This window comes from Mixophyes fleayi, chromosome 3 (genome assembly GCF_038048845.1).
Source record: "Mixophyes fleayi isolate aMixFle1 chromosome 3, aMixFle1.hap1, whole genome shotgun sequence".
Lineage (NCBI taxonomy): Eukaryota > Metazoa > Chordata > Amphibia > Anura > Limnodynastidae > Mixophyes > Mixophyes fleayi.
The window spans coordinates 113,024,475-113,038,210 of record NC_134404.1 but is presented as its reverse complement, the minus strand read 5'-3'; the positions used below and the strand labels follow the sequence as shown (position 1 = coordinate 113,038,210).

The following is a 13,736-nucleotide window of genomic DNA, read 5'->3' as shown; positions in this document are numbered from 1 at the left end:
GATGATGAGAGTATGGATAAGAGTTTTGGTAGCATGTTGGGTAAGAAAAGGGTGTCTGGCCATATTACTATGGTGGAGTCAACAGGACTGGGATAGATTCTGGGTGTGTGATAAACAAAGGCGAGGGCTGTGTTAAGTGAGAAACAAAAGCAGCCAAATGAGCAAATTAAATCGTCAAGAGAAGAAATGTACATTGAAAAAAAACAGGCCAGGAGCAGAGCCTTGTGGGACCCCAACAGTTAGTGGGAGTGGAGGGTAGGATGTGCCAGAGGTAGAACCACTAAAGGAGTGGTTTGATAGGTAGGAAATGAACCAGGATAGAGCTGGGGTTTGAAACACACAAAATATATTTATCTGTTACATTGGTATTGTGTTTTCAAAACATAGAATGGTTTATGTATCTTACACTAGTGATGGAGAATACTAGAGGGACTAGATAAATGATAGATAAAAGAAGGTTAAAACACTTACAAGAAGGTTAAATAACTAAGAACAGTGTTTCTAGAAGTATATGGCTACCATAAAATAGACATACTCCATGGTTACAGTTTCACCTTTAAGCTAGCCCAATAACTGACAGATACATGGCCATTTGCTTGGAAAGCCATATTGTAGAGATGGGTGTAGTACCTATTAATGGCACCGACTACCCCGACACTGAAGATGACATGAGGACTATTATTCCATACTACAGTGATCTGAAAAAAACCCGACTTACCAGGATGCAGATGACTTGATGGTACGACTCGCTCTGTTGCCGACTCTACAAAATGACGTCATCAGACACCACGACTTGTGTTAAAGCGGCGAAGGACGGACCTGCCTGTCATTAATGTCTTGTAAGTATTATTTTAGGGGTTAGGGTTAGTATTAGGGTTAGGATTAGGGTTAACCCTAACCCTAACTTCTAACCCTAATACCCGACGTCAAAAAATGACGTCATTTTGTAGAGTCGACAACAGAGCGAGTCGTCCCATCAAGTCATCTGCATCCTGGTAAGTCGGGTTTTTTTCAGGTCGCTGTATTATGGATTTGGAGTCCCCGTGTCATCTTCTTTAGTGTCGGGATAGTCGGTACCGTTAAACTGACTACCACCAGTAGAGATGTGCTAATTCGCCAATTGATGGAAACACCTGGATCACAAGGTTCCCATGCATTGTGATCAGCCGATATCTATTTACACATCTAGATTCAATTATCGGACATTCAGCTTCTCTTGCCAACTTGAGTCTGCATTCCAATCACATTTTGCAAGAGCACAATGCCTATTTGTGGACCACACACAGTGGAAAGTCAGAGCAATTTGGTTAAAAGCAACCACATTATATATCTATCATACGGTCATTTTTAACCAAAATGTTCTGCTAAAGAATTCACGTGAATCAAACTTAAAATGTAACGGTCACCAAGGTTTAAATTTACTTGTTGTAAAATATAGTCTTTTGCAAGGATTAACCTAAAAACACATTTTCTCCTCCCTACCGGACCCTTTTACCCAGGAGGGTCTGTATTCCAGAGTGCCAGTGTGCCTGGTATGTTAAATAACTTAGTTGGGTTATCTAAGAACCATTCCAATATGTCAGCAATCCAGACCAGCAAGAAACATTGGGAGCACGGATGTGGAGGAGGGAGGCTGGCACTAGAGACACAGCTCTCCCGTTGAAATATCACATTGAATTGGCAGAGCCATGTCTGTCCTGTGCCAGCCTCCATTCGCTACATCAGTATTCCTTACTGGTCAGCAGGAAGATGAAGGGGACCAGTGGAGAAGAAATATATTTGCCCAGCTAGATATTAGGTGCATTGCAATGCAAACCCACTCATAGGCAAACATGTTGTGGTTGGGAGGAATTTTTTTCTAACAATCCTTAAAAAACATGTAAAAAAACAAAAACCCGTACCCCCATCTTCACAGTTCCACTGTAATCTTTATACAGAGTCTGGTCACAATATGACAACCTTCATTTAATTTCTAATAAGAATAGTTATAGCAATCTTACCTGTCTTATGTGGCGTTTTAAGTGCATGTACACACTCTGTCCTGTCTTCCTATAATGCCGTTCCACATGTTCGCTTCCAAATCCCAGGAATGTGCTCATGCACACGTACAGACCTCCTTCAGATAACTAACAGAAAGAACAAATTAAAAAGTTATTAAAAGGCCCATCGCATACAGTGAAGACAATGTAAACAAAGTAAAATTCAATGGTGGGAGAATTTGTCTGCATTGATACCCAAGATTCCACTGTAGGTTCGTAAAATGTGCTTTAAAACACTTTCAACACTACCAGAGCAACTGTGAAATTCAAAGTCCTTCATTAAGCTACTTTATCATAATTACTGTTGTAGTTTGAATTGGAAAGGTCACCAATCCATACCTTAGCGGTGGGACGGAAAAACAAGACTTACTGCATGGGATTTGGATTTTGAACACATTTGTAAATAAGCATATGACACATCTGTCTGTCATTACAATGAGCAGACGGTGTTTAAAAGAAATACACAACAGACAAAATACAAAGTGATAGGTCACATGGCCAAAGTAATTCCAACGCAGTAGTGTCTCAAATCAGCTGAGGTACCTGCGTTACATGCAGCTGTTTATAATTCCAGGTACTACAGTACCTGAAACATCATTGATTGTTGCTAGTACCGTTAGCACATGTAAAACGCATTTAAAAAATGTGATTAGGTATGAGCCCACTCACATTCCAATAACTCAAATATTCATTACACCTTGTCTATATCTCAAGGATTTACTATTTAAACATTTGTCTGGAAATTAGGGGCAGTTGGAAACTACACCCTACAAGCCACACCCACACATCACTCAGTACGCATGTCCAACACAGTTATTGTATTTTAAATTTGCATCATCAAAAATAAGCAATACCATAGGGTGGGTCACTATTAAAAAGATAGAGACATTGATGGAGACAAATCATTTAAACAAATGACTGACCCTGTAACAGACAGCATCTAAGCATGTATATAAGCCTGAACATTTCAGAAAAAGGACACCTGCTAAAATAATAATCACTTTAAAGGGAAAAACAGAATTAAGAATTACTTTAAAACATCATCAACATTTATTTATATAGCGCTAGCAGATTCCGTAGCGCTTTACAATTGGGAACAAACAGTAATAAAACAATACTGGGTAATACAGACATACTGAGAGGTAAGAGGGCCCTGCTCACAATCTATGGGACAGTGGGAGTTTGATACACAAGGGTAAGTGCTACATTATCTATAATATAAATGCCTAGTGGCGTGTGTTAGTCTGTCTGTGTGTGTGTGTGTGTGTGGAAAAAATAAAACCAAGCTGCAGCGCCACCTGCTGGGCGGAGTTATACACTGACCTACTAAATTCTTAGTGTGTGTGGGGAAAAAAACTCAGAAAGGGCTGAAATTTGGTATACTAAGATGTTTTTAATTTGTTAATTTAATTTGTTAATTGTTAAAAGTGTTTATAAAGATTTAAAAAATATATATATATATTTCTTGAAGGAGAAGTGACAGTTGGGAGTGGTTGGTGGTTGCCGGGGGTGACAGTGGGGAGTGGTTGGTGGTTGCCGGGGGTGACAGTTGGGAGTGGTTGGTGGTTGCCGGGGGTGACAGTGGGGAGTGGTTGGTGGTTGCCGGGGGTGACAGAGCGAGAGGAGTGTGATACTCAGGACCGCTGAGAGAGATCCCTGTGTCTGGATAGACATCTGGATAGATGTGGCGATGAAAATGAAGGATAAGGTGATGGAGAAGAATGATGAGGTGGTGACATGTGGACAAAACCACGTTAAAAAAGGGCGCTTGCGTCGGGAAGTAACACTCTTCCCCTGAGGAGGCCTGGGCTAGGGCCCAAATGCATGATGAGAACCTTTTTAACACCTTAAGTAGCTTGATTTGACTAGAATGCATGAGTATCATGCACGGGTTAACTTGTATTGAATATATGTCCAGCTAGAATGCAAAGCTTACAAAGTATGTTGGTCAGAGGGTTGTTGTCTTGTGTTAGCTGTGTAGCGGATGGTAATAAGGTAACCTAGGATAATTAAGAGGGTGGTAGAGGAATATTACAAGCTTGTCTGAAGAGGTGGGTTGTCAGAGAACACTTGAAGGTTTGAAGACTAGAGGAAAGTCTTGTGGTGCGAGGGAGTGAATTCCATAAAGTGGGTGCAACCTAAAGAAAAGTCCTGTAATCGAGAATGGAAAAAAGTGATGAGAGTGGAAGAGAGACGCAGATCTTGTGCAGAACAGAGGTGTTGAGTTGGGAGATATTTGGAGACAAGTGAGGAGATGTATGTTGGTGCAATTTTGTTGATGGCCTTGTATGTTAGTAGAAGAATTTTATATTGGATTCATTGCAAAACAGGCAACCAATGTAGAGACTGACAGAGTGACTCAGCAGATGAAAAACGATTTGTAAAATCTAGCTGCTGCGTACAAAATAGATAGTAGGGGCTCGAGTCTGACTCTGGGAAGACCAGTAAGGAGGGAATTACAATAGTCGATGCAGGAGAAGGTGAGTGCATGAATTAAAATTTTTGCAGTGTCTTGTGTAAGATAGTACGTATTCTGGAAATGCTTTTTACATGTATGCAGCATGATGTATATACAGAGTTGATGTGGGGAACAGTGGATAGTTGCAAGTCAAAGATAGACAGCAAGCTTGTGGGGTGGGATTTATGGTCATGTTGTAAGCAGAAATAGAAATGTCAGGCAGGATGCTGCTATTGTTGGGTAGGAATATTAATCATTCTGCTTTTTAAACATTAAGTTTGAGCTGGTGAGAGGACATCCAAGATGACAGAAAGACAGTCAGTAACGCGAGACAACACAGATGGTGAGAGATTAGGAGAGTACAGATAAATTTGTGTATCATCCGCATAGAGATAATACTGAAATCCAAAGAAGCCTATTAGTTTTCCAAGAGAAGTGGTGTAGATAGAGAACAGCAGATTACCTAGGACTGAGCCTTGTGGTACTCCAACTGATAAAGGAAGCGGAATGAAGGTTGTTCCAGAGGAATTAACACTGAAAGAGTGAATAGATAGGTAGGATGAGAACCAGGATAGGACAGTGCCTTCAAGACCTAGGAATTGTAGTGTCTGTATGAGGAGAGAGAGGTCAACAGTGTTGAATGCAGCAGAGAGATGTCAAATTGGAAGAGAGTAATCACCTTTAGTTTTAGCTGTGATCAGACCAATAACAACCTTGGTCAGCGCAGTCTCAGTGGAGTGTTGAGAGCGAAAGCCTGATTGAAGAGGATCCAATAGGTTGTTTGCAGAAAGAAAACGTGTGAGGCAAGTGTGGACAATTCTCTCAAGAAGCTTGGAGGTCATGGGAGCTGAGATATGTGGCAGTAATTTGAGACAGAGTTTGGGTCAGAATTTAGGTTTTTTTAGATTAGGAGTAATCACTGCATGCTTGAATAGTAATGGAAAGATACAGTAAACAGAGAATGATTACAGATTTTAGTTAGAGGACAAGACAAGGACACAAGACACAATACAAGGACAGACAAATTTTTGAGGCTATGGGATCAAGAGGACAGGAGGTAGAGTAGGAAGATAAGAAGAGTAGAAACTTCCACTTCATTTGTGGGATCAAATGAAGAGAGGGTGTCAAAGGATGCTGGGAAGAAATTGAGCAAGTTTTATTCTTCCATGATTGCTCTCTTATACATATATTTTATTCACCATCCCCAGAGGAACAGACCAGCACTGGCAATTGTAGTAAGAAGAAAAAAGGTCTCTATTTTCCCATCAGGAGAGTTGCTTACCTGACGATCGTTTCATCTTATGTGGTATCCTAAAATCTTAGGTGATTGAAACGATCGTCAGGTGCAGCAACTTTCCTCATGTGAAAATAATGACTTTTTATCTTCTTACTAAAATCCCACCCACCTTTTACCTACACTCAGCAAGCCATCGTTAGTTCATTCACTTCAGTAACAGAGGACAAAATATCTGCAATCATCTCACCCTACGAACTGCACCATTGACCATATTATCCCCCCAAATTATTTGCTCCTTCTCCCCCACATCTAGCTCACCTCTTCAACATGTCTCTCTTCACTGGAACATTTCCATCTTCCTTTAAACACACACTTATTTCACCAATCCTAAAGATACTATCTCTAGACTCAGCCTCTCTTTCCAAGTACAGACCTATTTATTTCCTCCTCGTTGTCTCCAAACCACTTGAGCAACTTGTGTTCAACTGCCTTTTTCTCCTTTCACTCCCTTCTTGACTTTGTGCTTCCTCTCCCAATAATCCATGGATATTGCCCGCATAAAACTTGTCAATGATCTCTTACAACAAAGTCTAAGGGTCACTTCCCCATACTCAATATCATGGAACCAGTAACCAAAATTCCTATCTATTCTCTTATCTCTTGCCTCAACTACTGCAACCTCCTTCTAATTGATATTCCCCTCATCCATCTATTCCTGCTTCAATCAATCTTAAAACATTGATGTTCCTCTCTGCTGGCTGCTGGAACAACACTAAATCAGACATCATTATAGTTGAAATTGCCTCTTTTTACTTGATTTCCATTCTAGCAACAGTTTTAGGTTTCAGACAGATAAATTGGTGGGTCTTAGCAGCATGCACAATAGCGATATAAAAAAAACCGTCAGGCCAATGGAACCTTTTCCTTAAAGTTTCATACAGAAGTTTAAATGCTAGCTCTTTTCTACCATCAGCCATCTCTCATCAGACATTTGTTATGTAGTTGTCTCATCAGCCATTCAAACTCAGAGACTCATTGTTGGTAAAGGTGGTGTCAAGCTTTGACCGCTTGTGCTTCTTCAGCTACAAAAACACTAGTGTTCATATTGCTGATGAGCTCGAGGGAAGACACATTGAAGTGGAAGTGGAAGTAGAATGCATGCAGAATCTTCAGAGCTTAATCGCTCTCCTGTGACATGGAAGGATAGTTTCCCCTTCACTCCAATGTGTCATCAGCAATATGCTCTAAAATGACTTATGAGACAGCAATAACTTGCCCTTGGCTGCATAACAAAGGTCAATGCAATGTTTATTAAAATTTTCTAGTTCTATCAAGCTAGAGGATTATCTACACAGAATCAGGATTTTCTGGCAATTGTTTTTCTTTTAATGGCAATGCAGTCACATGAAGTTGCATTTAGAGAACACACACAATGAAATTTATTTGCTGCCGTTCAGGTTGTTGTATTCTCCCCCAAGACGCTATTAAAGTAATTCTATCGTTTTCAAATAAGCATTGCCCAAGCGATTGTATTATGTTTCCAAAGCACAAAGTAATTTATTTTAGCAGATGTAAAATTTATCAGTTCAAAACATAATTATAATACAGTACAGTCAATACCAAAAAGATACATACATACCGCGCCCACATGCGCTCACTAAACTGCGCTCCCACTGGTACCAGAGGACAGTATTTCACTCCAGAATACTGTGGTCAGAAAGACTGCGGCCAGTGCGAGCTGTTATTATATACACTCAGTGTTACAGTGAGAACAATGCAGATGGTGTGGCTTGCCTCTATTGGTTCAGGTATCAGGAAGGTCCAGAGTGCTGCAGGTCATAGGCCAGTTCAAACTAAAATATCCAAAAGTGAGGGTCATCTCTCCAGGGGTTGTGCTCTGACTTTCCCACCAAGAATCCAGTTACAGCTAGTCTATTAGCATTTTATAGTCAGTATCACTTTAAGTGTTTTATTCCCTAACATCACTAACTAGAGTATGCAATGTGCGATCTCTTCGGCGAAAGAACCGGACAACTGCTGATGAATAGGGGATTAAAATGATACCAGACATGACACGTTTCCTGTAACCTAGACCTTAAATAACACTAAAGTGTACATATAATCATAATATATAAACTAATAATAAACTAAATACTATCTGCTCATAAATCACTGTGGAATGGAATCAATATAAATATGAAATATATAAATAACTAAATGTTGTAGTACGAGTGTGTGCGTGCGTATTTTACCGCGTGATCGCACCATACCACGTGTAGCGTGGCATACTGAGTGCAATCGCACGATAAAACAATATTAACCAATATACTTTCGTTCATCCAATTAAACGACTTTGACAACGCATTTAGTTTCAAATACTCTATCATTTTGTGGTTGCTCAACTGCTAGATGTGACATTAAATAAAATCAGAGGTAATAAATGTAATGTCGGATAAAAATTACATTGGCCCCCAACAAAGTTACCCCTATATTGACTTCAAAACACTGGATACCTATTACTGGGGGTTAGTAGTATTAGATTTGTTGCCACAACACTGTTGTAGGTGCAGCTCTGATTTTAAATTGCATGAACTACAGGTTGGGTGCTATCGTCTTACTGCAGGGAAAGATAATTAATATCCAATTATTCCCATCTGGTAAGCATACTAAACATGTATAGAAGGGTCTGCATTGATTATATTTTATAGCAGTTATGTAGTCATCTGACAAAGATTTTGCTTCTGCGGATATAGTAAAGTCATACATGGTGATTTACACACCATATCCCTAGCATACACCTGTCACACTGCTTTCCATGCTATCATGTCTAGCAGATTATTATTAAGATGCAGTCTGTGAGTCACACAAGTAAATATAACAAGATCTGTAAGAAATCACAGCCATAAACAGGATTCCCCAAACACCTATCTACTGACAATAGAGTGTGGGAGACTCTTTTCTGATTTATCACCCAGAAGAAATACTAAAAAAGGACTTTGTAGATAGTGTAGGGCTGATAGCTGAGTCGTAACATCCATTAGACTTGAAGTACATTCACAAATAATTTTAGACCAACTAGTTATTTATGAACAATATATATATATATATAAAAGACAAAAGAAGAGAAGCGCCACGCATAGTGTATTAAATTACCAACAATTAGTCTTCTCAGTGTGGCAAACAAGTGAATTGGCCTCGTACCAAAAAACGAATAATAAACAGCTTATCTGTAATTAGATTCCCGACATCCTATATAGAATCCTTGATGTCCAGTCCTTATGGCTCCAGAAGTTCAGATCACTATGGACTCAGAGCAGAACTATTATGGTGTAGTATGCCAAATAAGGCTACCAACAATTCCTCAAAACTGGGTACCAACATAAGCTCATATCAATATGATCCATAAAAATGTTTTATTACAAAGATAAAATAATTGATATATATAAAATGCGCCCGTACATAGTATATAACAAATATAGGCTTATCTGCAGTCTTTCCTGATGGTAATCACGGATCTCTCAAAACCACCTGGCCGGGGTAGATATGGTGATCCACGGAAAGGAACAGAAAACGCCTTATCCCCCTCAACGCGTTTCGTCACTCGACTTTTTCAAGAGGATTCCGGCCAGGTGGTTTTGAGAGATCCGTGATCTCTCATTTTTATGGATCATATTGATATGAGCTTATGTTGGTACCCAGTTTTGAGGAATTGTTGGTAGCCTTATTTGGCATACTACACCATAATAGTTCTGCTCTGAGTCCATAGTGATCTGAACTTCTGGAGCCATAAGGACTGGACATCAAGGATTCTATATAGGATGTCGGGAATCTAATTACAGATAAGCTGTTTATTATTCGTTTTTTGGTACGAGGCCAATTCACTTGTTTGCCACACTGAGAAGACTAATTGTTGGTAATTTAATACACTATGCGTGGCGCTTCTCTTCTTTTGTCTTTTATATATATATATATATTGTTCATAAATAACTAGTTGGTCTAAAATTATTTGTGAATGTACTTCAAGTCTAATGGATGTTACTATGCGTGGTGCTTCTCTCCTTTTGTCTTTTAGAATTATTTGAGCACTTGCAAATGAGTGCTTTTTTCGAGGAGCTGCCTGCTGCGTAAATCTGTGTTTTTATATTTATATTGTGTATGAGGTACACACATATACATAAAAATTATTGTCACAAATTTGGTGTTTTTCTAATAATGCACTAAGCGCCTTTTGCTTATTATTATTTTTTTTATATATATATATATATATATATATATATATATATATATATATATATATATATATAGTCAAAGTTCAGTTTGAATGGAATTTTTTTCTTAGTAGTTAACGCCTCTTAATAGGAGTGTCTTCACCACTGTCAAAGTCGTATAATTGGATGAAAGAAAGTATATTGATTAATATTGTTTTTCCGTGCTATTGCGATCAGTACGCCACGTGTTATGGTGCAATCGCACGATAAATAAGGCACGCATACACTCGCACTTACACATTCACTTGTATATAGCTCATATTTATAATAGTTCCAATCCACAGTTGTTTATGAGCAAATGTTATTTAATTTATAGTTAAATATTGTAATGTTATATGCACTTTAGTGATATTTAAAATTCAGGTCACAGGAAGCATGTCATGTTTGGTATCATTCTAATCCCCCATTTATCCACAGACATCCGGTTCATGCGTCAAAAGGATCGTACATTCTGTATGCTAGTTATGGATGATAGGGAACAAATGGTTAGAATTATATGGTCTGTGTAATGCTAATAGACCAGTTTAAACTAGTCCTTGCCGGAAAATTTGTATTCATCCTCTGGAGAGCTGACCACCACCCTTGGGAAGTTGACCACCACCCTTGGAGGGTGTCGTTTGAACTGGCCAATGACCTGCATTACACTGGACCCTCCTGAAGCCTGAACCTATGGAAACATGCCAAATCATCTGTATTGTTTTCACTGTATCACTGAGTGTATATAACAGGGGCGCTGGGACCAGCAGGCAGTCACATTGACCACAGACTTCAGGACTGAATGACTGTATGCTGGACCCAGCATTGCGCAGCACCGCGCAGCATATGTATTGACTGTACTGTACTTATTTATTATTGAACTGTGATACTTTTGCTTTTGCTAAATAAATTGCTTGTGCTTTGGAACCACACAAATCGCATAGACAATGATTATTGGAGAACGATGAAATTACTTTAATACCACCTACATTGTTCTGGCTACAGACCAATTTCCCTTCTCAACGTGGACCTTAAACTCTATGCTAAGATCCTAGCCACTAGACTCAACCCCCTCCTCCCAACCCTGATCCACCCCAACCAAGTCGGATTTATACCAGGGAGACAGGCCCCGGACAATACAAGGAAGAGAGCTTATCTGATCCACTCCATTCATGGCGGCAAACTACCCTCCTTAATAATGTCGCTGGACGCTGGAAAGGCGTTTGCCCGCATCTCTTGGCCGTTCATGCGTGGGATGCTAGGATCGAAGGGCTTCTCTGGCATATTTTTGACAATGGTTCTGGCCCTTTACCGGTCCCCCTCCGCAACTGTCTCAGCTAATGGCCTTACCTCTACACCATTTACAATTGCCACTGGTACTCATCAGGGATGTCCCCTCTCCCCTCTAATCTTTGCTCTAATAATTGAACTGCTAGCTGCCAGAATACGAGCTAATCACGCCATAACGGGCATTCAGCTTGGATACAAGGAGAATAAGATTGCCCTATATGCTGATGATGTCCTCATCAGCATATGCCACCCGGTTTTCTCTCTCCCTCCTCTACTCTCCGAAATAGACACATATGGACATTTTTCACGCTACAAGATAAACCCGACCAAAACAGAGACCCTTGATTTCTACATACCCCTTATTGATAAATCTATTTTAGCCGGCCCATTCCCATGGCACCGACAGAAAATTAAATACCTAGGCATCTTCCTGACCAAAAGCCTTCACCAACTCTTCCAGGCCAATTCCCCCCATACGTTTGTCCCCAATTGTAAAGCGCTACGGAATATGTTGGCGCTATATAAATAAATGATGATGATGATGATGATGATGAATAAAATCAGATTTAACCACTTGGACCCAACAGCTCATTTCCTGGATAGGCCATATCAATGCGGCAAAAAAATGAACATTCTCCCTCAATTACTTTACATTTTCCAAACCCTCCCCATCCAAATACCTCCCTATGTCTTCAAATTTCTTCAACACAATACTTCCAAATTTATTTGGGCAGGCAGACGCCGTCGCATACAGTTCTGGGTGCTTCAGAGGTCCACCCGGGGTGGAGGTCTAGGTATCCCAGACTTCAAACGTTACTATATTTCCTCTAGGGTTTGGGTACTTAGTGAGGATGAGAATCTAGGCCTACTCTCCCCTGCTTCCCTCCTCTGGCTCCCCAAGGCACGTCCCCTAAAAAGGTCCTGACCCATCTCACAGTTTTCTGCTCCCTTGCCACCTGGGATTTAGCTTCCAGACTATTTGGCTTCTCATCGTGTCCATCCCCAGTAATCTCTTTTCAAATCTCCGTAGTTCCCTTGAGGTTTACAACCTCTCCCTGGTCCTCCCAAGGGGTTAGTTATCTGAATAACATCACCCGTACCTCCTTATTCCCCCAATTCTATGATATCCAAACTGAAATTGGCCTGCCCACACAATATTTTTATCAATATTTGCAAATCTTCAATTTCCACTCTACAGTCAAATCCAGCCTTACGTCTTGTCCCACTAGCACCATTGAGGCATTGTGCTTGCGCCAGACATCAATGCCTGATCTGATATTCACCATCTACTCCAAATTGATCTCCCCAACCTCTTCCCCCTGCAACCCTCACAAAGTATCTTGGGAACGTGACTTGGAAGACCACCTTGACAATGAAGACTGGACTGAAATTCAGGATAATGCCGCCTCTAGCTCAATCTGTGTTAGAATAAAATATATACAAACTCTTGTTTCGCTGGTAGTATGCCCCTAATCGCCTTCACAAAATATTACCTGACTCCTTTGACTGATGTTGGCGTTTATGCTCTGGGGTTGGCTCACTCCTGCATATATGGTGAGATTGCCCGAAATGAACCCTGTTCTGGCGGGAAGTCAAAGCACTAAATCCATTATCCGATCAATGTCCAACTAGATCCGAAATTTTTCTGTCTGTTCCTTGAAATCCCCTCAGCTACTAAACCAGAACAAACTGACCCGTCATATTATATCTGCTGCCACTTGCCAAAATGCCTCTGACTGGAAACACACAGCCTCCCCCTCCTCTCTCCTCCATTATTATCAGGATTTGGCAAGTCCACTGTATGGAATTCATGACTAGAATTATTAACAACACCTCTAAAAACTGCAACAAGGTTTTGTATCCCTAGTTGTCCTACCATCCATACCGCTCCATTTTCACTTAAATCACACCCCAGCCCCTCTCCCTTCTTCTCTTCCATCTCCTTCCCCTCTAATGCTTTGGCAGTTCTTTGCCACGCCGCCCTCTTTCCTTTTTCCTCCACACTCCTTTCTCTACTCTTCTCTTTGTCCCCTCCCTCTTCTCTCTCGACTTATCCTCATCTCTTCAATCTTCCCCTCATCTATTTCTTTCACTTTGATCTTTTCTTACAATACCTTCACTGTCCCTGAATACAATTGTCTCCTTTTAAGAGAGATTTTTTGCTTCACTTCAAATTTATGTACCACTGTATTCGGATTTTGTTGTGCTCTGGTTTTTTTTTTCTTTATGTCCGTTAATAAAGACTTGCTTAAAAAGTCTGATTTGGCCTGGTAGGGAATTCCGTAAGTGGGTAGCAGCATGGGAGGTGTGAGTGACAGGTAGTTGTCAGAGACGAGGTGAGGTGTGAGGGAGAGTATTTTAAGTTTAGATTTGAGATGTATAAAGTGGTGGTGTTCTTCAGGGCTGTTATATTTTGCCATATTATAAACAGCAGAACTATTATTAACAAATCATGATATTATTCATTT

General features: G+C 40.2%; 1 protein-coding gene across 2 annotated transcripts in view; it reads right to left on the bottom strand.

Moving 5' to 3' along the window:
- USP13 (ubiquitin specific peptidase 13) overlaps positions 1 to 13,736 on the bottom strand; it is a 73,677-nt gene that overhangs the window by 48,834 nt on the left and 11,107 nt on the right. For both annotated transcript variants that reach the window (XM_075202174.1, XM_075202173.1), the window contains exon 2: positions 2,001 to 2,126. In XM_075202174.1, the coding sequence (XP_075058275.1) occupies positions 2,001 to 2,126 (126 nt within the window). The remainder of the gene's footprint in view (positions 1 to 2,000; positions 2,127 to 13,736) is intronic.